Source organism: Sarcophilus harrisii, chromosome 2, assembly GCF_902635505.1.
Source record: "Sarcophilus harrisii chromosome 2, mSarHar1.11, whole genome shotgun sequence".
Taxonomy (NCBI): domain Eukaryota; kingdom Metazoa; phylum Chordata; class Mammalia; order Dasyuromorphia; family Dasyuridae; genus Sarcophilus; species Sarcophilus harrisii.
The window spans coordinates 49,319,951-49,342,624 of NC_045427.1; the positions used below are offsets into that span (position 1 = coordinate 49,319,951).

The 22,674-nt window shown below is 38.7% G+C and overlaps 1 protein-coding gene across 1 annotated transcript in view; it reads right to left on the minus strand.

Moving 5' to 3' along the window:
• The window catches only part of JPH3 (junctophilin 3), a 190,962-nt gene that overhangs the window by 35,562 nt on the left and 132,726 nt on the right, over positions 1-22,674 (minus strand). Inside the window, exon 3 of the mRNA XM_003758468.4 lies at positions 220-344. Within this exon, the coding sequence (XP_003758516.1) occupies positions 220-344 (125 nt within the window). The remainder of the gene's footprint in view (positions 1-219; positions 345-22,674) is intronic.

Here is a 22,674-nt window from a genome sequence, read left to right on the forward strand (position 1 = left end):
ATGGATGCACACAAATACATGGGCTCACACCCACGTGGTCTGCAATACCCTTTGGAGGCAGGAAGTGAGAAAGGGTTCAAGAGCAGAGCACGGATGCTGGGATTAGCAGAGCCTGGTATCATGGGTGACGAGGAGAGCGTCCAACGTTTTGGGCACTTCTCAGACAGCCACTTGGTCCAGCCTCCTGCCCCGAACCCTCCCCGATCCTGGCAAACTCACCATTTTCCCTGTGCTGGAAGGAAGGTGAGAACTCTTTGGCAGTGATCCTGGCCATCCGGGCTTCTTCCTGGGCTTTCTGAGCTGCGGTGAGGGCTGCCTCCGCCTTGGCCCGGGAGTGCGAGGTCCTACATAAGGGGGAGAGACAAGGGAAATGAGTGAAACACGTTCCAGGGCTGCAGAGTGGGAGGGGGGAGGGAGCTCACAGGCGGCTAGTCCCCGCGTATCAAGCACGCACACAGTCCAGCCGGGGGCAGAGCGGGCATGCCCTGTAGAATGATCATAGAAGCCATGGGCATCCAGCCCCTGCCAGGGAGGACTCTCCCTGCCGCAGGAGATGGCTGTCCCACTCAGGAAGTTTTTCCCACCATGGAACATTCACCCACTACAGTATCTGTCTGTTATCTACATGCCAGTGGGAACAAAGAAAGCAGGAGCGGAGGGTTGGAGCAGAATCACTGAGCCCAGATCATTCTTTTATAGGCTGGGAAATTGAGGCTCAGAAAGTTTAAGTGACTGGCTCGGGATCAAACAGCTGGTAAGTGTCAGGAGCAGAGTCTGAACCCAGATCCCTGATTCCGAGCTGCATTCTATCCATTATATCACACTGCCCTACTCCCTCTCTCCCAATAACGATCATAGGTAACATTGATCTCATGCATTAGCATTTACAAAATGCTTTACAAAAAGGAAAGAGAGACAGACAGAGAAACAGATACAGAGAGAGACAGAGACAGACAGACAGACAGAGAGAAAGGGGTGGGAGGAAGGAAGACTATAGATGAAGAATTGGAAGGGACTGAGACACCTCCATCTTACAGAGGAGGGAACCAAGGCACAAAGGGGAAGGAGCTTGCCAGAAATCACACAGATAGTAAATGCCCAATAGTGTTTCTCTGCCCCTCAGCATGTCCATGAACAGGTTGAACGTGATTGTGGAACCCAAACAGAAGCGCTTGCTGCTGCTGGTCCTGGGGCAGGGAGAGACCCACTCCAAGAAGAGACCATGAGCTCTTCTTGCAAAGGTCAGGACAGATTTTCGGCCAGGACGGTGCTGTCTCCCTCCCCAGAGTCTTCCTGGGAGATATTCCAAAGAATCGCTGAGGACTGAGGGCTACTGAAATCTGAGATTCCAAGCTAGAAGGAGCCTGAGCTCAGCTTCTCAGGCAGGCAGGCAGTCAAGAAACATTCACTGAGCACTCACTCTGTGCCAGAGGCTGTGCTAAAATGGAGAAGGAGGGATTAAAAAAAAAGGAAAAACATGGTTCCTGCCCCCCAAAGGCCTAATTTTCTAAAGGGGAAGATAACATGCTGATAAGTTCATATATTATCCATCCATCATCCATCATTCATCCATCCATCATCTATCTATATATCCATCTATCTATCTATCAATTCATCCATCCATCAATCTGCTATCTATGCTTATCTATCAATCTATTATTCATCTATTTATCATCCATCAACCCATCATTCACTTATCAATCTATCCATCATTCTTTTATATATCTATCAATCTATTCATCAATGTATCTTTATTATCCATCTATCCTTCTACCTATACTCATATATGTATATAATATATTCCATAGTGACATATATATATATATATATATTTGTGTGTATATGTATGTGTATATACACACACCATGGCATATATATTATACATACACATATATCATGGTATATATCAGGATTTCTTAAACTTTTTCCACTCAGGACTACTTTTAACCCAAGAAATGTTTATTATGTCACTCAGGGTATATAGGCATATGAAATATGTATACAAACCAAACATTTCCTAATATTTATAATTATTATATATTAATACTTATTAATAATAATTTTATAATTCCCCCATTCAGTTACATTACCCTATATGGGTTCATGACCCACAGTTTAAAAAGCTTTGGTATATATAATATATACACCTGATGGTATACTATATATGATATTTTGATATGAAAAATATGTATAACACACATGTGGTATATGGTATATATAGATATGAATTATATATCATTGCATATTATATGTGATATAATACATCATACATATTACTTGGTATATATAGCATATATGCCATGTGATAAAGAGATATAGTATTACATATATTTATACAATATGATTTCTATGCAATATATATATATATTATATAGTATATAGATAGTATCACATATAATTTCCACATATTATAACATACATATACCATACACACATACCATATAACATGCAGTATGTATACTTCATACGTTGCTTATTATATAAAATATGTGTGTATATACTCACCCACATATATATACCTCCCATTCCCCCATTTACACACACACACACACACACACACACACACACACACACACACACTGTTTAAATGGAAGTGAATCTCATAAGGGAAGGCAGCGGCAGGGCACCCTGCAAGGGCTCCTGCAGATCAGAGTTGAGTCTTAAAGGAAGCCGGCAGGCAGAGGTCAGAGGGAAAGCGTCCCCTAAGTCCACTTTTCATTGAACACGGCCTCAGAGACATAAGGAGCACAGACTGAACATATGAGCTGCTGGGTGGGTGAGGACGGGTCTCTTTGGGGGCCTTAATAGTGTGTAAGATGCATGAAATGATGCCGTTACTGCCACAATCATCATTCTCAACATGCCCAGGTTGTTGTGAAGATAAAATGAGCTGGTACCCTTTCCATTATTATCTTCCACTATACTAACTCTGCATGAAATCCTGGCAGCGTCCCGTCTGGTCTAGTTACCGTCCCCCAAATATGCAAGGACTGTTCCTGCTTCGGTGGCACTCTGATGTAAGTCCTCTGCATCCCCCCCATCCTCATCTCTCATGGGGTGCCTTCTACTTCTTTTTCTGCTATTCTAGTCCCACCTATTTGTCAGTGCCTGTGCTTAATAAAAAAATAAAGCTAGCCAGCATTTATAGAATGCTTTAAGGTTAGCAAAGGACTTTACAAATACTCGAATTTTATTTAGCAATAACTGTGGGAGGCAGGTACTCTGATGATCACCATTTTACAGATAAGGAAACTGAGGTTGACAGAAATTAAGTGACTTGCCAAGATCACAGAGCTGGCAAAATGTCTTTCAAATTTGAACTCAGATCTTTGCTGCTTTAGGTCTCATGCTGTATCCACTGTACTACCCACCTACCTCAAATAAGTGTGACCATCTCCATGAAGCAATCCAGGAAAGGCCTCACCATTCTAGCCTGCTTATGGGTTTTGTTTCCTCTCATTTAAAACATCAGAGCTGGGAGGGCCCTTAGAACATAGAATGTCAGAGCTGGGAGGGCTCCTAGAACATGGAATATCAGAGCTGGGAGGGCCCTTAGAACATACATAGAATGTCAGAGCTGGGAGGGTCCTTAGAACATAGAATGTCAGAGCTGGGAGAATCCAAGCAAGAGACAATTAGAACTGGAAATGAATTCAAAAACAATCTTAAACTTCTTCCTTTCCCAGAGCAGGGATCAGAAGTACAGAGAAGTACAGCCTTGGCCTGAGGTAACTTGTATTATATCCAAACCTAGAATTGAATTCTCTAATAGAAGAGCACGAAATTTGTTTTTTTTAAATAGAGCTTCCATTTTCCCTCAGATAGTCCTACAAAATATAATTTACCCCTCATCCCCATCAAAAGAAAGGGCAAATGAATCCTTGGAAAGGGTTTCTGGACACAGGCTCACACAGGCTTACTGGCACCCAGTCCCCTACTCATGTACCAATCTTGGCCCGGCCTGACTTATACATGTCTGCTCTGCTCCCTCTGATGTTCCTCGGAAGAATTCAGCTTCTTTGCCATTGAGTTAAATAAATCCAGACACTCCAACATAGGCTGCCATTTCTGACTGGGAAACCTTCTGGGAATAACAACAAAAACACTCTCCTGTGTTGTTTTTCTGAGTTTCCTGTAATTTCGCCTGAATGAGAAGTGGCAGAATGCTCAGCAGGGCTGGTTCCCAGGAGAGCCCTGGCCAGGCCAGACAGAGCTACTCCCTGCAGTCCACGGGTGGCTGTGGGCATGGCTCCCAAAGCCCGGACAGGATGTCCCTCTCTGCCTTCTGTCCCAATAAGCCTGGAGCCTAAACTACTACATTTGGAACAGCACCTACTTGGAGGCATGGGAGTCTTGGCTTCCAGACTCTGACCCCAATTACTTACAGTGTTTTGGGTGCTGTCGCTATTTCCGAGGGCTCACTAGGACAAAACCTCTACGTACCATTTGGATTGATCCCAACCATTAGTCTTATCAGTCAACATGCATTTATTAAGTGCTTACTGTGTCCCCTAAGTGCTGGGGATAGATAAAGGCAAAAAAAAGATCCTTACTCTCAAGAAGCTCATAAGGGAGACAAAACATGAAAACAACTCTGTACAGACAAGTTACAGATAGGCTAAATCAGAGGTGGCCACGTATATGACGTATGCTACACACAGAATACATCAAAAGTTATTTGGAAGGGGTGAAGCTCTAGTAGCTGGGAGGGGATGCATTTAGGGCAAGGGAAAGACCAGGAAAGACTTTTGCAGAAGGAAGGATTGAAGCCGAGTCTTGAAGGAAATCAGAGAAATTAAGATGAGATGGAGATAAGCAACCCAGGCAAAGGGCAGTCAAAATAAAGGCTCCGGGATGGGAGATGGGAGGAGTGTGGAGTCTGAAGAATCAGAAGTAGGTCAGTCTGGCTGAACTGTAGAAAACATGGAGCAGAGTCGAGTATGAGAAGTCTGGAAGGATGGGTAGGCATAGCAAGGTTGCAAAGGGCTTTAACTGCCAAAAAGAAGGCTCCTTTTGATCGGAGATGCACTAGGAGCAATATCAGAACTTCACATTGGAAGGAGTCTAGGTAAATGATTTCCCCTGTGCTCTTGACCCCAAATGGTCCTAGTCTTATTACCTTGCCTTATTGAGGCCAAATGGAAGGAAGTCATTTTTCCCTGTCTCAGTCCCTTCTCTTCTGCTTCCTCTGTCCAGTTCTGGGATTTTCTTGCTACCTCATGCTAAGTTTCAAAGGAACATGATTTGATAAGGAAGGCAGAATGGTGGTGTCAGAAGCCATGGATTTTACACCTGACATTGTCTCTGAGTAATCATGAGACCTTGGACAAATCCCTCCTTTGGTCTACTATAGCTATGAGTTTTCTCATCTGTGAAACTAAAGACGTAGAGGTAGGTAGAATAAAGACTGTTTTTCTGTTCAATCTAACTTGTGATGAACAAAAATGATTAAGGAAAAAACCCCAGCTAGGTGACGCAGTGGATAGAGCACCAGTCCTGAAGTCAGGAGGACCTGAGTTCAAATCTGACACTCAACACTTACTGGCTGTGTGACCCTGGGCAAGTCACTTAACCCCAATTGCCTCAGGAAAAAAACAAAACAAAACAAACAGAAAAAAAAAACAAAGAAAAATCCAATACTAAAACTTTGTTTGACAACCTATAATCACTATTCTGTTCTAGAAGTCCCCTACCTCTCTGCTATGATGGAACAGGTGTGCTCTTTCCCAGGACTTTGCTGAATTTTCCCCCAAAGTTTTTTTTTCCTTTTAAGCTAACCTTTCATTTACATTATTGCAGACATGGTACATGGTGTTCTCTTGGTTCGGTTTACCTTGTTTTGCCTTGTTTCATGAAAATGCTCCAACATTTCTCTGACTTTCTTATATTTATCATTTCCTGCTGTCCAATTATATTCCATTGCATTATTTAAGCCATTCCCCAAATGATGGGCACCAGTTTTGTTTCCTTTGTTGCCACAAAGAGTATGGTTATGAATATTTTGTCATATAATGAACCTGTCTTTGACACCCTGTGGTATGTGTCTGGTAAGAGAACTATTATTAATAATAACTAGCATTTATATTGCACTTAAAGGTTTGCAGAATGTTTTAGTAATATTATCTCATTTAATTATCATAACAACCCTGGGAAGTAGGCGCTATTATTACTCTCATTTTATAGATGAGGAAACTGAGGCAGAAAGAGGTGAAGCGTCTTGCCCAGGGCTACACAGCTAGTAAGTATATGAGACTAGATTTGAACTCAGGTCTTGCAGACTTGAGGTCTCCCTACCTCTCTTTGATCTTTATCCATCTTTATCCATTGTGCTATCTTGCTGCCTTGAAAGTATGGAACTTTTAGTTATTCTTAAAAAAAAAAAAACTCTTCCATCACAATGACAAATGTAATCAAGAAAGTTTGAAGCCAGGGCAGCTAGGTGACACTGGCCCTGGAGTCAGGAACACTTGAGTTCAAATTCAGCCTCAGATACTTGCTAGCTGTGTGATCCTGAGTAAGTCACATAAACCCCAATTACCACCCAGAGGAAGAAAGGAAGGAAGAAAGGAATGGAGGGAGAAAGGGAGGAAGTTTGAAGCTTTCTGTGGCTCCACCAAGTAGGGATCAATGCACCTGCCTTTTCACAGTCTTTCCAATACTGTCCATTCCCATCTTTTTTATCTTTGCCTGTGTGGAGGCGTATACGTTTGTGTTTATGTGTGTATATGTGTGTGAGAAATATCAGAATTGTTTTAATTTGCCTTTCTCTTTCTATTAGTGATTTCGAGCATGACCTCATATGATCATTTATAATTTAGAAATCTTTTAAAAAATCCAAACAAACCCAAACCTCTTTATTTCCTTTGTTTGTCTATTGGAGAATAGCTCTGGATGTTTATATTTCTGTCAATTTCCTGTATATATTAGCTATCAAGCTTCACTGACTTTTATTCTATTTCCCCCTTTATTTTTAATCCGGTATCCCCTGATTTTATTTTTGCAAAAGATTTTAAATTTCATTTCAAGTCAATAAGAACATATTGGGCATCAACTTTGGACAAGGCTATATGCCAAGTACTATATGCTGGGGATACAAAGAAAGGCAAAAAAAAATCCCTGCCCTCAAGGAGCTCACAGTCTAATGGACAGAAGAAGCAAATAAGTTATGTACAAATAGGATAAATTAATGATAGTATCAGAGAGGAGGTAGTAAAATGAAGAAGGAATGAGAAAGCCTTATTGCAAAGGATGATATGTTTGTAGAGACCTGAAGGAAGCCGGGAAGGGCAGGAAGTGGAGATAAGCAGGGAGGGAATTCCCAAGATGAGAGATAGCCAATGAAAATGCTGTGAGGTAGGAGAAGAGCATCTTGTTTGTGAAATAGCAAAGAGGCTAATGTTACTGATTTTCAGAATATGTAATGGAGGAGTAAGGTGAAAGAAAACAGGAAATATAGGACACAGTCAAGCCATGAAAGGTTTCATCTGCCCAACATGAGATTTTATATTTGATCCAGGAAATAAAAGGGAACCTCTAGAGTTTATTGAATAGTGGGATAAGATAGTCAGACCTGCCCTTTAGGAAGATGAGCTTGATAGCTGAATGGGAAATGAATTGGAGTTCCAAAATGTAGCCCAAAAGGTTGCTGCCTTGAACAACCTCATCAACAATAAGATTGCCAACTGGGGTGCAGAGAAGAAAGAGGGACAGGAAAAGGAGGAGAGCGAAAAGGAGAGGAAAGATGAGAAGGAAAAAGACAGATAAGAAAGAAGATGAAGTCAAAAAAGAAGAGAAAAAGGGGAAAAGTAAAACTTGGTGGGTTTTTTTTATAATTTCTCCTCTCTTCTCTCCCCACTGTTTGGTTACTTTTCCTCCTAGACATATCTGTGAATGCTATTTGATTTCATCCTCTTCTAATATTTACTTTTTTTATTGTGTCACTTTTTATATTAAGATCAAGTATCCATTCTGAGCTTATTGCGGTATGTGGTATAAGATATTGGTCTAATTCTAATTTTAGCCAAACTGCTTTCCAATATTCTCAGCAGTTCTTACTTTAAAAGGGGTGGTGGTGGTGCAGGAGGAGTGCTTCTTTTGGTAATTGATGTTCTTGGGTTTATTAAATCCTGTACTTCTCTTTTTCATCATTTTTGTTTCTTATTTAATGTTCCACCGATTCACTTTTCTGCATCTTAACTAGCAGTAAATACTTTCATGATTATGGCTTTCTAATAGAGTTTGAAGGGTGGTAATGATATGCCCTGATTTCATTCACACTTCCATTGTTTTTCTTAAATTTATAGACTTTTATCTCTAACAAATGAATTTTTAAGTAATTTCATCAAGTTCAAAAAGAAATAGCTAGGTAATTAATTTGATTGGTATTGCACTAAGTATATAAATTAATTTAAATAGCAGGAACAAGATGGGGACTAAACCTGTGATTTCCCTGGCATGGGAGACTCTCTAGTGAGGAAATGTCCTCTATTAACATGGGTCAATACCTTGCCTGCAATTTACTATAGTCTCACACAGTTTTTTAGAACACTGACAAGTTAAATGTGGGTGATGGAGGTAGCATTTGAACCTGAGTCTTCTTGATTCTGATTCCAGCCCTTACCTACTGTGCCTTGATGATTCATTTTGCCATGGCTGCATCATGAATAATAACCATGTCATGATAATTCAAGTTCTTCTTTATTTCTATCAAGTGTATTCCATAGGCTATAACTCTTTTCAAAAGTGAAGTGATTGAGAATGATTCCAATAGACTTGTGATGGAGAGAGCCATCTGCATCCAGAAAGAGAACTATGGGGATCAAATGTGGAACACTGTTGTGTTTGTGTTGTGAATGTGGAACACATAGTATTTTCACCTTATTTGCTATTATTTACTTGCTTTTTCTCATTTTTCCCTTTTTGATCTAATTTTTCCTGTGTATCGTGATAAATATGGAAATATTTTTAGAAGAATTGCACATACTTAACATATATTGGATTACTTGTTGTCTAAGGGGAGGAGAGTGAGGGGAAGGAAGGAAGAAAAATTTGGAACACAAGATTTTGCAAGAGTGACTGTGGAAAACTATCTTTGCATGTGTTTGGAAAATAAAAAGCTATTATTTTTTAAAAGAGTATTCCATAGGGACAGCTAGAGAGTGCAGTGGATAGAGCACCGGTCCTGGCCTCATGAGGAACCGAGTTCAAATCCAACCTCAAACACTTAACACTTTTCTAACTGTGTGATCCTCGGCAAGTCACTTAACCCTAATTGTCTTGTCAAAAAGAAAAGTACCATATTTGTATTTACTCAGGGTGTAAATTCTTAAGCTATTAAAATATAAAACATTGGGGACCTCTGTACGTCCTAACAGCTATCTCTATGAATTTTAGTTAGAATTTCTCTTATAATTTATTTCTGATTTTTGTTAAGACTAGAGAAATGCTGATGGTTTCTGTGGATTTATTTTGAATCATGCAACCGTTATGTAGCTATTAGTCATCTCATTAGTTTTTTTCTCCCATTCTCTGAGGTATGCTAGGCTCACAATTATGTCATTTGCAAATAAGGATAGTTTTAACTTCTCTATGCTTTGTTTATGTATAAATTTATACTTTGGATTTGCTTTCTCTGCTTTACTGCTATAAGCTAACATTTCTAGAGTTTGTCAAATCATAGGCTAGTGGGTTAGAAACAAATTAGGGTTAGTGTGAAAGTATTTTTGCTTTGATTATTTTTGCTAGGAATTTTCCTAGTTTTTCTTCTCCAATGCAAACCATACTAGTTCTTGGTTTTAAATATATGTCTTTAACTCTATTAAAAGGCCCTTCTATCTTTATGCTTTTTAGAGTCTTTTAAAAAGTACATGAGTGGTGAATGTTGTTAAAGGATTTTTTTTCTCCATCTATCAAAATAATCATGTGGGGTTTGTTCTTTCTTGTTTCTATAATTAATTATGCTAACTGTTTTCCTAATGTTGAACTATCCTTGCATCCTTGGTATGAATCCAACTTGGTTATAGTTACTTATCTTCAGGATATATTTCTGTAGTCTCCTTACAAAAATTTTATTTAAAATTTATGCTTCAGTATCATTAGTGAGATTGGTCTAGAGTTCCTTTATGTGTTTTGTCTCTCCTTTGTCTTATCAGGATATTTGCCTCGTAAAGGAGATTTCATAGGCTATTTCTTTCTCTTTATTTGAGAATCATTTTTGTAGCATAAGTATTAATTACTCTTTAAATGTCTGATAGAATGCATTTGTAAATCCATCTGGCCCAATCCCAACATGCATTTTGACTGCCTTTCCAGCTTTAAACAAAAGGAAAGAAACGTTAATGATGGGATTCTAGGAACTACAATCCCACAAACATTTATTAAAGATCTACTATGTATATCAAATCCTAAGCTAATTTCCAGAAATAAAAAGATGGTCTTGGAGTTTATTACCTAATATGACATGAAACTCAAATAAGTAATCCATAATCTACAAGGTACAATGTAATATGGATAAAACACCGGAACTATAATCATGAAGGCTTGATTTCAAATACAGTATCAAATATTTATTGGTTGTGTGATCCTGGTCAAGTTAAGTTCTGTCTATCTCAATTTCCTCATCTGTAAAATAGGGAGAATAATAGTTCCTATCCTCCAAGATTGTTGTGAGGATCAGCTGAGATAATATTTAAGAAGTGCTCTGCAAAACAAGGTACTTAGATAAATGCTAACTGTTAGATTGGCTAACATAACAGGAAAAGATAATGAGAAATGCTAGAGGGGATATGAGAAGACTGAGACATTGCTGGTGCATTGTTGGTGGAGTTGTGAACTGGTCCACTCATTCTGGAGAGCAATCATGTATTTATGTATAGTTCTGGAGGAACTATGTATGCCCAGAGGGCTATTAAACTACACACCCTTTGGTCCAGCAGTGCATCTGCTGCATCCCAACGAGATCATAAAAGAAGGGAAAGGACCCCCATGTGCAAATATGTTTGTAGCAGCCCTTTTTGTAATGGCAAGGAATTGAAAATTGAGATTCTCATCAGTTGGGGACTGACTGAATAAGTTGTGGTATATGAATATAATGGAATATTATAGTTCCATAAGAAATGATGAGCAGGCTGATTTCAGAAAAGCCTGAAAGACCTACATGAAGTGATGCTGAAAGAAGGAAATAGAACCAGGAGAACAATGTACACAGTTACAGCAACACTGTATGATGATCAACTATGATGGACTTGACTCTTCTCAGGAATTGGACTGATCCAAGGTAATTCCAAAAGACTTGGAATGGAAAATGCCATCTGCATCCAAAGAGAACTATCTATGGTGATTGAATATGAATCAAAACTAGCATTTTCACCTTTTATTATTTGTTTTTTCTTTCTTGTAGTTTTGATTTTTCTTGTACTACATGACAAATATGGAAATACGTTTAAAATAATTGCACATGTTTGAACTTTATTATAAGTGTATACATATTTATATTTATATTTATATATATGTATGTATGTATATATAAGTATAACTTGCTGTTTTGGGGAGGGAGGATTTAAGAAACAGAGGAAGAAAAATGTGGATCACAAAGTCTTACAAAAAGAAGTGCTGAAAACTATCTTTACATGTATTTGGAAAAATAAAGTACATTGACCAAAATTTTTTAATGCCAACTATTAGTTTTACTAGGAGCAAAGGAAAGATCTCTACAAAGCACTTTAGGAAAATCACTCCAAGAAAGGAGTGATTCAAAGAATATGAGGAAGGGACCTCAGCAGTTCAGGCTGAGCAACAATTCTCTCTACAACATACCCAACAAGTAACCATTGAGTCTTTGTTTTAAAATCTCAAAAGAACAAGAAAGGCCTCCCTCCTAAGGTGGGCCAGTCCTCTTTGGGATAGCTTGAATTGTTGGAAGTTTCCTGAAGTCAAACTGCTATTTATGCAACTTGAATCCCTGTTCTTTTCTCTGAGGAAAAAAATCAAATTTAGTCTCTCTTCCATGTGACAAGTCTTCAGTTGATTGAAAATAGTTCTCATCCCCCCCCCCCATCCCAATTTTTTCTTCTCAAAACTAAACACTTCTTATCCCTTCAATAGCGCTTCATTGAGCATATACTTAAAACTCTTCACCGTCCTGGTTTTCCGTCTATGTATACTTTATCAATATGATTCCTAAAACATGGTGTCCAGAACTAATCACAATATTCCAGGTATAGTCTGATCAACATAGGATACAACATTATCAGTATCTGCCTTATGCTAGATACTCTACATCACTTAATACAGCCTACAATTGCATTAGTTTGCTAAATCCAATTTCCCCCTCTGTTCTTTATCTGACACTCGATCACCCACTCTTCCCTGAATTTGTGAGATGCCTTTTCCCCCTGGTCCTCTTCCTATGTGTGTGTCTGATTGTACTGCAGGGTCCTTTGCTACATCATGATCTATGTATGTCCTTCCCTTCCAATGCATGGGTATATTCCAGTGATCTGTTCTCCAGTAGTCTTTTTCTTCTATATTTTTTCTCTTGATGAGTTCAAGTCCCATGGTGGGAGGTGGCTTAATTATCATCTCTATACAGTTGATTCTTAAATTTACATATCCAGCTCTCATTTTACTCCTGAGTTACCATGCCTTATCTCCAACTCTCTGCTGAATCTCAGCATCTGGATATGCTCTAAATCTCAATCATGTCTGACACAAATTCTTCCCTGATCCCTCTCCTCCATATACGTCAAGGATAACATAATCTCTCTGGTTCATAACTCAAGAGTCATCCTTGATTATTCCCTCTCTCCAGTCCCAAATAGCCAACCAACTTGCCAAATCTTATTGACTAAACTCCAATATATTCCTTAATTTGTTTTATCATTACTCACACAGACATAATTCTACTTTGCAGTTCCTTATTACTTCTGATCTACACTATTACATTAGCCTCCTAATTGCTCTTCCTGTCTCTAGTCTGTCTCTCTCCTCTCCTCTCCATTACCCACAAAGCTGTCAAATCAATTTTCCTAAAATCTACTTTATGTCACTCTCCAGCCTTGATGGCTCCCTATTGTCTTTAGAATGAAGTATCAACTTCTCTGTTAGGCATCTGAAGCCCTTTATAGTATGACTCCAACCTATTTGTCTAAGATTCCTCCATGCTACTGCTCCTCACACATTCCAGATGAACTGACTTATTAGCCATTCCCTAAATATGACATCCTCCCTTCTCCTACCTTCATGCATTTGCATGGAGGCTGCCATTGGCTCTCTCTTGACTCCCTTTTCATCTCTACCTCTTAGAATCTTTAGTTTCCTTCAAGGCCCAACTGAAGTGACAGATTCCACACAAGGTCCTTTTTGATTCTCATAGTTGTTAGTAGTTACCCCAAAATTATTTTGTATTTACTTTATATTTTGTGATTATTTATTTGTAAACATGTTGTTCTGCCCTCTACCCCAAAAGAATGAGGGCAAGGTATATTTTCATGTTTTCCCTTTTTATCCCCAGCATGTTCTGCAGTTTTTATGAACCAGTAGGACTATCAAAAGTGACTCTGAGTTGAACATTAAGTTGCTAAATCATATTGAGCTTGAAACCCACCAAAATCCCCAGAAAGTTTTCAGTTGATGGCTGGGGGTGGGGTGGGAATCAGGAAAGATTTCATGGAGGAAGAGGCATCTGATCCAGTCTTTGAAGAATAAAAATTTGATACCTAGAGATAATTAAGAAGTACATTCTAAGTTCTCATCAATGTACAGAGGTGGTAGAAGGCATGACAGGAAAGGGGAGATAACTAGTAGTTTATTTTGATTGCAAGGATAAACACATTAAAAAAAAAGCAAGAAATAGAGCATCATATAGAAGAAGGATTTTTAAAGTGTATTAGAGCCCTTGTAAGTATCTACCTGCCCAATATGTCACTATATTTTCCTTGTCTTTCCCATAGTGATGACATGACCAAAGAGACCCTCAGACTCAGGTTCTGCTTATGAACAAAACCTAAAGGATGATTGTCAGGCAAATGATCCAACTAAGTTGATTGAAACCTAGCTGCCTTAATAGCCAAAGTAAATAAATAGATGTGGTAGCTCTTGGGCAGGCAATTGAGCTGGTTAGAAAATGTTGTCTCAAAGGACAAGGTCTCAAGCTCATTCCCATGTGAGTCCAATTGGATGGACTTTCTATGTATACTAAAGTGTATGTATGTATGTAGCAAAAGGGTGTTCGGGTATACATATTACTTCTGGACAAGTTATGCTCTTTTCTGAGTTTGACTAACATCACTTGTAAAATGAAGAGAAGTGGTAGACTGGATGATTCCTAAGGTCCCTTATAGTTCTAATGATCTGTGTATTCTACAGTTCTAGAGTCTTGGTATTCTAGATATTAAATTCATTTGGGAACTTATAAATCAGATAGCATAGAGGAAAGAACACTGGATTTTGAATCTCGGAAACCTGAATTTAAACACCAATAGCACTTTAGTCAGTTTACATCTCTGGAACTCATATATAAAATGAAGATGTATTAGTAATCTGCAAGGTCCTTTCTGAATCTGAAGCCTATGAGAACCAAATATAAATCTGACTGCAGAATTTCCTCTGTCCATGGTGCTAGTATTTACTATCACTGTCTTTGTTTAGTTCACCAGCATCATTATTCATGCTATAACACAAATACAGTGCATACAGAAGGAGGGGAGGGAGAGAAGAACCCTTCCCACATCACTGGAAGGTTAACTGACTGGTCTGCCAGATCTCAGATGATAAGTACAGACCTATTCTGTCTGCATTAGAAAATGAGGAGTATTCCTATTAAAAATATGTCCTTTCCATAAGGATTTATCATATGCTGTGAGGAGATTGCTCAGATCATACAGGAACATACCAGGATGTCGAGCTCTCTCTGTATCTCTCTCTCTCTCTCTCTCTCTCTCTCTCTCTCTCTCTCTCTCTCTCTGTGTGTGTGTGTGTGTGTGTCACTGTGTCTCTCTATCTCTGTTTCTGTCTCTCTGTTTCTCTCAGTCTATTTGTCTCTCTGTGTGTGTGTGTATGTCTGTCTTTCTCTCTCCTTCCCCTCACCACTCTCTCTATTCCCTACTGGTTATAAACCACTCTTTCCTCTTTGGCTACACATCTACCAATATCTAAGGGCTCATCATTGTTGTTCTCTGCAGGCAATATAAGAACAGTTAAATTCATCTGTAAGCAACCAGGAGAAGTTACTATTTTTTATATGTCAGAGCATCAGTGGCATAAGTACAGGGTAGAGGATAGATATATCTGAATTGCAATCTGTAGTAGGAATACAGGTCATTGCACCAACCTCTTTGATTGAATGATACCCAGGGACCTGGAGACCTAGGAAGTGGTTATTGGTAGGTGTCAATTTTTTTATTAATTGTTTTATTTTCTGGTTATACATGTATATTTTTAAAAATAATACATTTCTTTATGAATCATTTTGGAAGAGAAAAATCAGAACAAATGGGGGAAAAGTCATGAAAGAAAAAAAAACAGAAAAAAGTGAACATAGCATGTTTGATTTACATTCAATATCCATAGTTCTCTTTCTGGATGCAGATGGTGTTTTCTATTCAAAGTTTATTGTGATTTTCTTGGATCACTGAACCACTGAGAAGAACCAAGTCTTTTATAGTTGATTATTGCACAATCTTACTGTTACTGTATACAATGTCTTCTGGCTCTGGTTATTTTGCTCGGCATCAATTTGTGTAAAGCTTTCCTGGTCTTTCTAAAGTCCACATGCTCATCATTTTTTATAGAACAATGATATTCTATTGCTTTCATATACCAGAATTTATTCAGCCATTCCCCAATTGATGGGCATCTATTCTTTTTCCAATTCTTTGCCACCACAAAAAGAGCTGCTATAAACATTTTTGCACATGTGGCTCCTTTTCCCTCCTTTATGATTTCCTGGGGATACAGACCCAGTAGTGGCTGGGTCAAAGAGTATTGGCAGTTTTATAGCTCTTTGGGCATAGTTCCAAATTGCTCTCCAGAAAGACTGGATCATTTCACAACTCTACCTTAGTGTTTCAGTTTTCCCACATCCCCTCCAATTTATACAACTTATCATTATCTTTTCCTGTCATCTTAGCCAATCTGAGAGGTGTGAGGTGATACCTACAAGTTGTTTTAATTTGCATTTCTCTGATCAATAGTGATTAAAGCATTTTTCATATGACTACAGATGGCTTTAATTTTGTCATCTGAAAATTGTCTGGTCATATCCTCTGGCTGTTTATCAATTGTGGAATGTCTTGTATTCTCATAAATTTGACACAGTTTCTTATATATTTTAGAAATGAGGTCTTTATCAGAAACACTGGCTGTAAATTTTTTCCCCAGCTTTGCACTTTCCTTTTAATCTTGTTTGTGTTGGTTTTATTGGTGCAAAAACTTTTTAATTTAATATGCTCAACCCTGTCCATTTTGCATTTCAAAATGTTCTCTAGTTCTTCTTGGGTCATAAATTCCTTTCTTTTCCATAGATCCCTTGCTCTCCTAATTTGCTTATGGTAGCATCCTTTAAACCCAAATCATGCACCCATTTTGGCCTTATTTTAGTACAGGGTGTGAGATGTAAGTCTATGCTGAGTTTCTGACATATTATTTTCCACTTTTCCAGGAATTTTATGAAATTAGTGAGTTCTTATCACAGAAGTTGGAGTTTGGGGGTTTATTAATACTAGATTACTTTAGTCATTGATTATTGTATTATATGTATCTAATTTATTCCACTGATCCACTACTCTATTTCTTAGCCAGAACCAAATGGTTTTGATAACCGCTGCTTTATAATAGAATTTTAGGTCTGGTACTGCTAGGCCACCATACTTTGTATTTTTTTATTTTAATTTCCTTGATGTTCTTGCCCTTTTGTTCTTCCAGATGAATTTGATTATTATTTTTTAACAATCGATTTCAATCTTATCCAAAATCATAATCTCACACTTAGAATCACAGAATCTTCAAATTCACTTTCAACTAGGGACATCAGAGTACAATCAATTCATTTCTAACAAACATTTATTGAGCATCTACTATGTGCAAGGTACTGTGATAGATGCCAGGATGGATAATTCAATCCCCATCCTAAAGGAGCTCAGTTATACTAGGGAGTGTACAACTATACAGATAAATATGAGATAGGACAGTGTATAGGAGGTTAACAGCAATGTCGTAGGAGGTATCTGAACAGCTTTTAGACATGAAGAAAATATTGAATTGGAAGTCATGAGTTTCTTGTGCCTCAAACTGTCTTCAGGTATCTGATAGGCTGTCATGTGGATGAGGCTTTTCACTTATTCTTTTGGTGCCAGAGGACAGAACTAGTAACAACCAGTGGAGGTTAGAGAGAAGCAGAAATCAGCTACAAGTCAAGAACAATGGACCATTTGTCATAGTGCACAGAGCACCAGGTCTGGAGTCAGGAAGATGAATCTTGAGTTCAAATCTGACCTCAGATGCTCACAAGCTATATGACCCTGGAGAAATCACTTCATCCTATTTACCTCAGTTTCTTTATCTGTAAAATGAGTTGGAGAAGAAAATGGAAAAGTACTCCAGTATCTTTGCCAAGAAAACCCCAAACAGGATCATGTAACAAAAAATGCTTGAAATGACCACTTAGGAACAACAATTTGAAGCTGGAAAGGATATTAGAGACTTGCTTGTCTAATTCTCTTATTTTACAGATAAGGAAACTGAAGTTTAGGAAGGAACACATAGTAGATATGATTGGCTAGATGGCTTCTGAGATCCTAGCAATGTCAAAATTCTGTGATTCTTTGCAATGGGCAAAGGAGATGCTTCATCTCAGCTTTGAGAATTAAGCTACTCGAGATCATAAAGAGGGGAAAGCACCCACAAGTGCAAAAATGTTTGTAGCAACCCTTTCTGTAATGGCAAGAACTGGAAACTGAGTGGATGCCCATCAGTTGGAAAATGGCTGAATAAATTGTGGTATATGAATGTTATGGAACATTAGTATTCTATAAGAAATGACCAAAATACTGGGAGAGACTTACGTTAACTGATGCTGAGTGAAGTGAGCAGAAACAGGAGAATATTGTACATAGTAACAACAAGATTATGTGAGGATCAACTGATGAATTTGGCGCTTTTCAACAATGAGGTGATTCAAGGTGATTTCAATAGATATGGGATGGAAAATGCCAACCATATCCAGAAAGAGAACTATGGAGACTGAATGTGAATCAAATCATAGTATTTTAACCTTTGTTGTTGTTGTTGTTTGTTTGCTTGGATTTTCCCCCTTATGTATTTTCCCCTTTTAATCTGATTTTTCTTACACAGCATGACGAATAGGGAAATATGTTTTAGAAGAAATGTGTATGTTTAACCTATGTTTGATTGCTTGCTGTCTTGAGAAGGGGAGGAGAAGAGAGGGAGAAAAATTTGGAATGCAAGATTTTGCAGAGATGAATGTTGAAAACTATCTTTGCATGTATTTGGAAAAATAAAATACTAATAGAATCCTATTAAAAAGAATAATGTGATACCACCTTTTTTTTTAAAGAACTAAGTTTTTGTTTAAAAAACATCATGCTAAGAGGGAAACTGAGGCATGTGAGCATATAAACCATGAAACTCTGTTTCACCCTCACCCTGCCTTTTTTTCAATGAAAATAGTAAAAGCAGCTGACATAGGAACTACAAGAGATGCAAAGAGTTTTTAAATCATGAGAATCATTTATTCCAGCCTCCTAAGGACAATTGAAGTCAGAGGCAAGATGGTGGAGGAATGGAATGAACACTAGGTTTCAAGTCAAGAAGATCTGATTTGAATCCTTTTTCAGATACTTAATTGTTGTTGTTTGTCCTTTGTTCTTGAAGAGGCTCATGACATCAGGAAGGTGATACCATGACAGGCAAGTGAGTTGGATTTTGGTGAGGGAGGGCTGGGCAAGGTCACCTGCCTCACATTCTCCTCCAGAGCCATCTGGGTCCAGTGACCAGATATAGACCAGGACCACATAATCTCAGGTAATTCACTTAGCATCTCTTAGTCTCATTTCCTTCATCTTTAAAATAAGCAGGTCAAGACCCAGTGACCCCTAAAGCCCTTTCTAGCTCCAAAGCTAGGAGCATGTGAACCCTGCATTAGGCTGCAGTTGGTTATTCACTTCTGGCCCCTTTCAGCTCCAAAATTTTATGCTTCTAGAATAAGGCTAATTCATACTAAAATATTTATAACTCATGTTCCCCGGCCTCAGGGCATTTGCATCAGCAAAAAGGGAGAGAAGGGACAAGGGTAATTTTCAGCCCAAAGCAATGACTTCTTAATGGTGAATTTAAATGTGCAGGGCTTACTGGAGGGACAGAGAGACACCCAGACTGTGGCGCTGGAAACAGCACAGGACTGGCAGGAGAGAATCTGTCTTCTTGTCCTGGCTCTGCAGTTATTAACTATGTGACCTCAGCTCTTTTACTTATTAGCTGTGTGGCTTTAGGCAACTTAATTAACCTCTCTGGGCCTTAGGTTTCTTATCTGTAAAACTCAACGCTCTTTAAGATCCCTTCCAAGTTTAATATTCTGTTACCGTGTAAGTACCTCAGGCAGGTCAGTTTTCCTTTTCAAAGGCTGTTTTCCTCATCAATCAAAGAGGGAACCCTAGGTCTTTTCTAGCTCCAGAAGCTAAGGTGATTTTTGATACTTTTAAGTGATTCAGAGATGGACCCCTATTTCCAAATTTCTCTGTAGCTGGTGCACCATCCTGAGCTTACATCCAGTTCAACAGGAGATGAAGAGGTTCCAAGGCGACATAGACTTTAATTTGGCCCTATTTGGGGTAGAAGTCTCAATCCAATCACTGAAGCAATTAGGATTTCTACTCTCCGATCTTTCTGTAAGGAACCTGATTCTTTAATGATGCCATAAATGTTATTATGGTAGAAACAAGGTCTGAGTTCTGACTAACCACTAACAATGCAATTCTAGACAGAAAAACACAGATCTGGCCTTAAGCTCCTGTGCTTTAAAAAAAACAACCAAAAATACCCAAAAGTATTATTATGGTTGCAGACAACTTGCAGGAGACTTTACTACAAATGATGCATTCAATCAGCCCATCCAAAGACGGATCAATCCTGTAGGTTCCAATAAAACATAATAAAAACATTTTCATTCTTTATCTCTCTCTCTCCTTTTCTCTGTCCCTCTTTCATCATCCCTTTTTCTCCCTCCCTATTGCTTCCCTCCCCTCCTTCCACTCTCTCTGTCTTTCTCTTCCTTTTTTCTGCCCTTTCCTATCTTTTCCTCCTTCTATTTCTTACTCCTCCTGCTTCTTCGACTCTTCTACCTCCATCTCTTCATTTTTCTCCTTCTCCTTTCATTCTCTCTCCCTCTTTTCCTAGTATCTTCTTCCTCTTTCCCTTTTTCCTTTTAAATTTTACATTCTTAGGAGCAAGTAGGTGGTAGAGTGAGTAGAGCACAGGCCCTAGAATCAAGAAGACCCAATTTCAAATCTAGCCTTATACTTTCTAGTTCTATGACCCTGGGCAAGTCACTGCCTCCCCCCCAAAAAAATTTCCAATCCCTCTCTATTTTCTCTTCCCCTCCCCTTAGCCTTCTCTATCTTTCCTCCTTTCTCCTCTCTCTGTATCTCCTTATCCTCCTTCTATTATGTTCTTTTCATTTCTCATTCAAGTCAACAAACACATATTAAAAACCCACTGCGTGCCAGACACTGTGCTCAGCACCGGCAGAGTGCTTTGCATAGTGCTTTCTATATGAGGCAACATGATATAATTGGATTAGGGCTTAGGAAGGCCTGGATTCTAATCCTCACTTAGATACCAAATCATATAAATGTTCTAAGGGTCAAATGAGAAATGCTTTTAAATCCATAAAGTACAATCATTTTAATTTTAGTTTCTTCTTTTTTAATCGAGAACATAACGATCATCAACAAACACTTCAATATTTTTAAAAGAACAAAAATAGGTTTGCACAAGAAACCATTAATTTCTGCTGTGTGAGGTTTGTTCTAAAGAAATGTGTGTATAGATGCATATATAATTTCATGAGGTGATAAAGCTGCTCTATTTGTTTATATTCTCTTTTGCACCTTAAAAAATTTTTTTTCTGCACATCGCAAAGTGTTTCATTGATGCTCTTTTGGGGCATATCTTTCACTACTCTCTACCTTCAGATAGAAGGCCTCCCTTACAACAAATAGAATCCAAAAAACTGAGAATGCCTTGCTTATTCTGCACCTATTTTTTTTTAATTAAAACTTTTTATTTTTAAAACATATGCATGGATAATTTTCATCATTCACCCTTGCAAAACCTTATGTTCCAAATTTTTTCCCTCCCTTCCCCCCATTCACTCTCCTAGATGCCAAGTAATGCAATATATGTTAAACATTGCACCTAGTATTTTTTAAAGCTTTTTTGTTTTCAAAACCCATGCATAGATAGTTTTCAACATTCCTCCTTGCAAAACCTTGTGTTCCAGATTTTTTCTCCCTCCCTTCCCCCACTGGCTCTCCTAGATAGCAAGTAATTCAATATATGTTAAACATGTGCAATTCTTCCATACCTATTTCCACGATGATCACTGCACCTATTATTGAGAAATGTACACTTGGACTGAAGCTTCCCCTTTCTCCCCTCTATCCCTGCCTTCCTTCCTCCTTACCTCTTCTGCCTCTATCTTTTTTCCTTTTCCAACTCTATTTCATGCACCCAAGGGTCACTGAGCACAGCTGAGCTCTGGGCCAGTTGTGGGTGCTTGTGACGGCTCAGAATTCAAGGGTTTGCTGAGCTCTGACCTAGGACCATCTCCCATGTGGACCAGGCCCATCACTGCCAGGGGTTTCATCTCTGGCTTGAACCACTGGGAGCTTCTGAAGGCACATATGCTGAGGCTCCTTTCCAGGGTTTCAGAGAGCCAGATTCAAGGCTAGCTCAGGTAAATTTTCTGCTGAGCTGGTTCCATCATTATTATCAGGCAGCTAGAGAAATTGGCAGGCACGGTCCCCGGGACAGGAAAAAAGTCCAGAGGTAGTCAAATCAATAGATCTCCTGAAATCTCTGCAGGCCCTTTTGAATTGGAATGCAGATGCTGATCGGGCTGCTGGGGAAGGGGCAGAAGCCTCAATGCTCATTTCTCTCACCTGCTAATGATAAAAAATGAAAATAAAACCAGAAATGAGGGTGAATAAAAGAATTTTTCGGGAATGTCAGAAAATCACCCAGAGATGGGATTCCATGTGATTTTCTCTCAAACTGTTGTGAGGTTGCCAAGAATCCTGGGAAGTAATACAGAGGGGGGCCTTAAGTCTCTTTGAGTCCACCTGCTTGCTCTCTTGTGCTTTGACTTTTACTTAGCTAGCCAGTAAACATTTATTAAGAACTTACTAGGGAGAGAAGAAAGATACTGGGGAGAGAAAGAAAAGCAAAAAAAAAATGCTCTTTGATCTTTAGGGAACTCACAGGCTAACAATAGATTCTATGTAGACAATTAAATACAAAGATGCTATAAACAATTATACAAACAAGCTATTGATAAATTTGAGATAATCAACAAGGGAAGGTTTGAGAATTAAGGGGGATTAGAAAAGGCTTTTTGCAGAACTTAAGATTCTAGCTGAAACTTGGACTTTCCCAGATTCT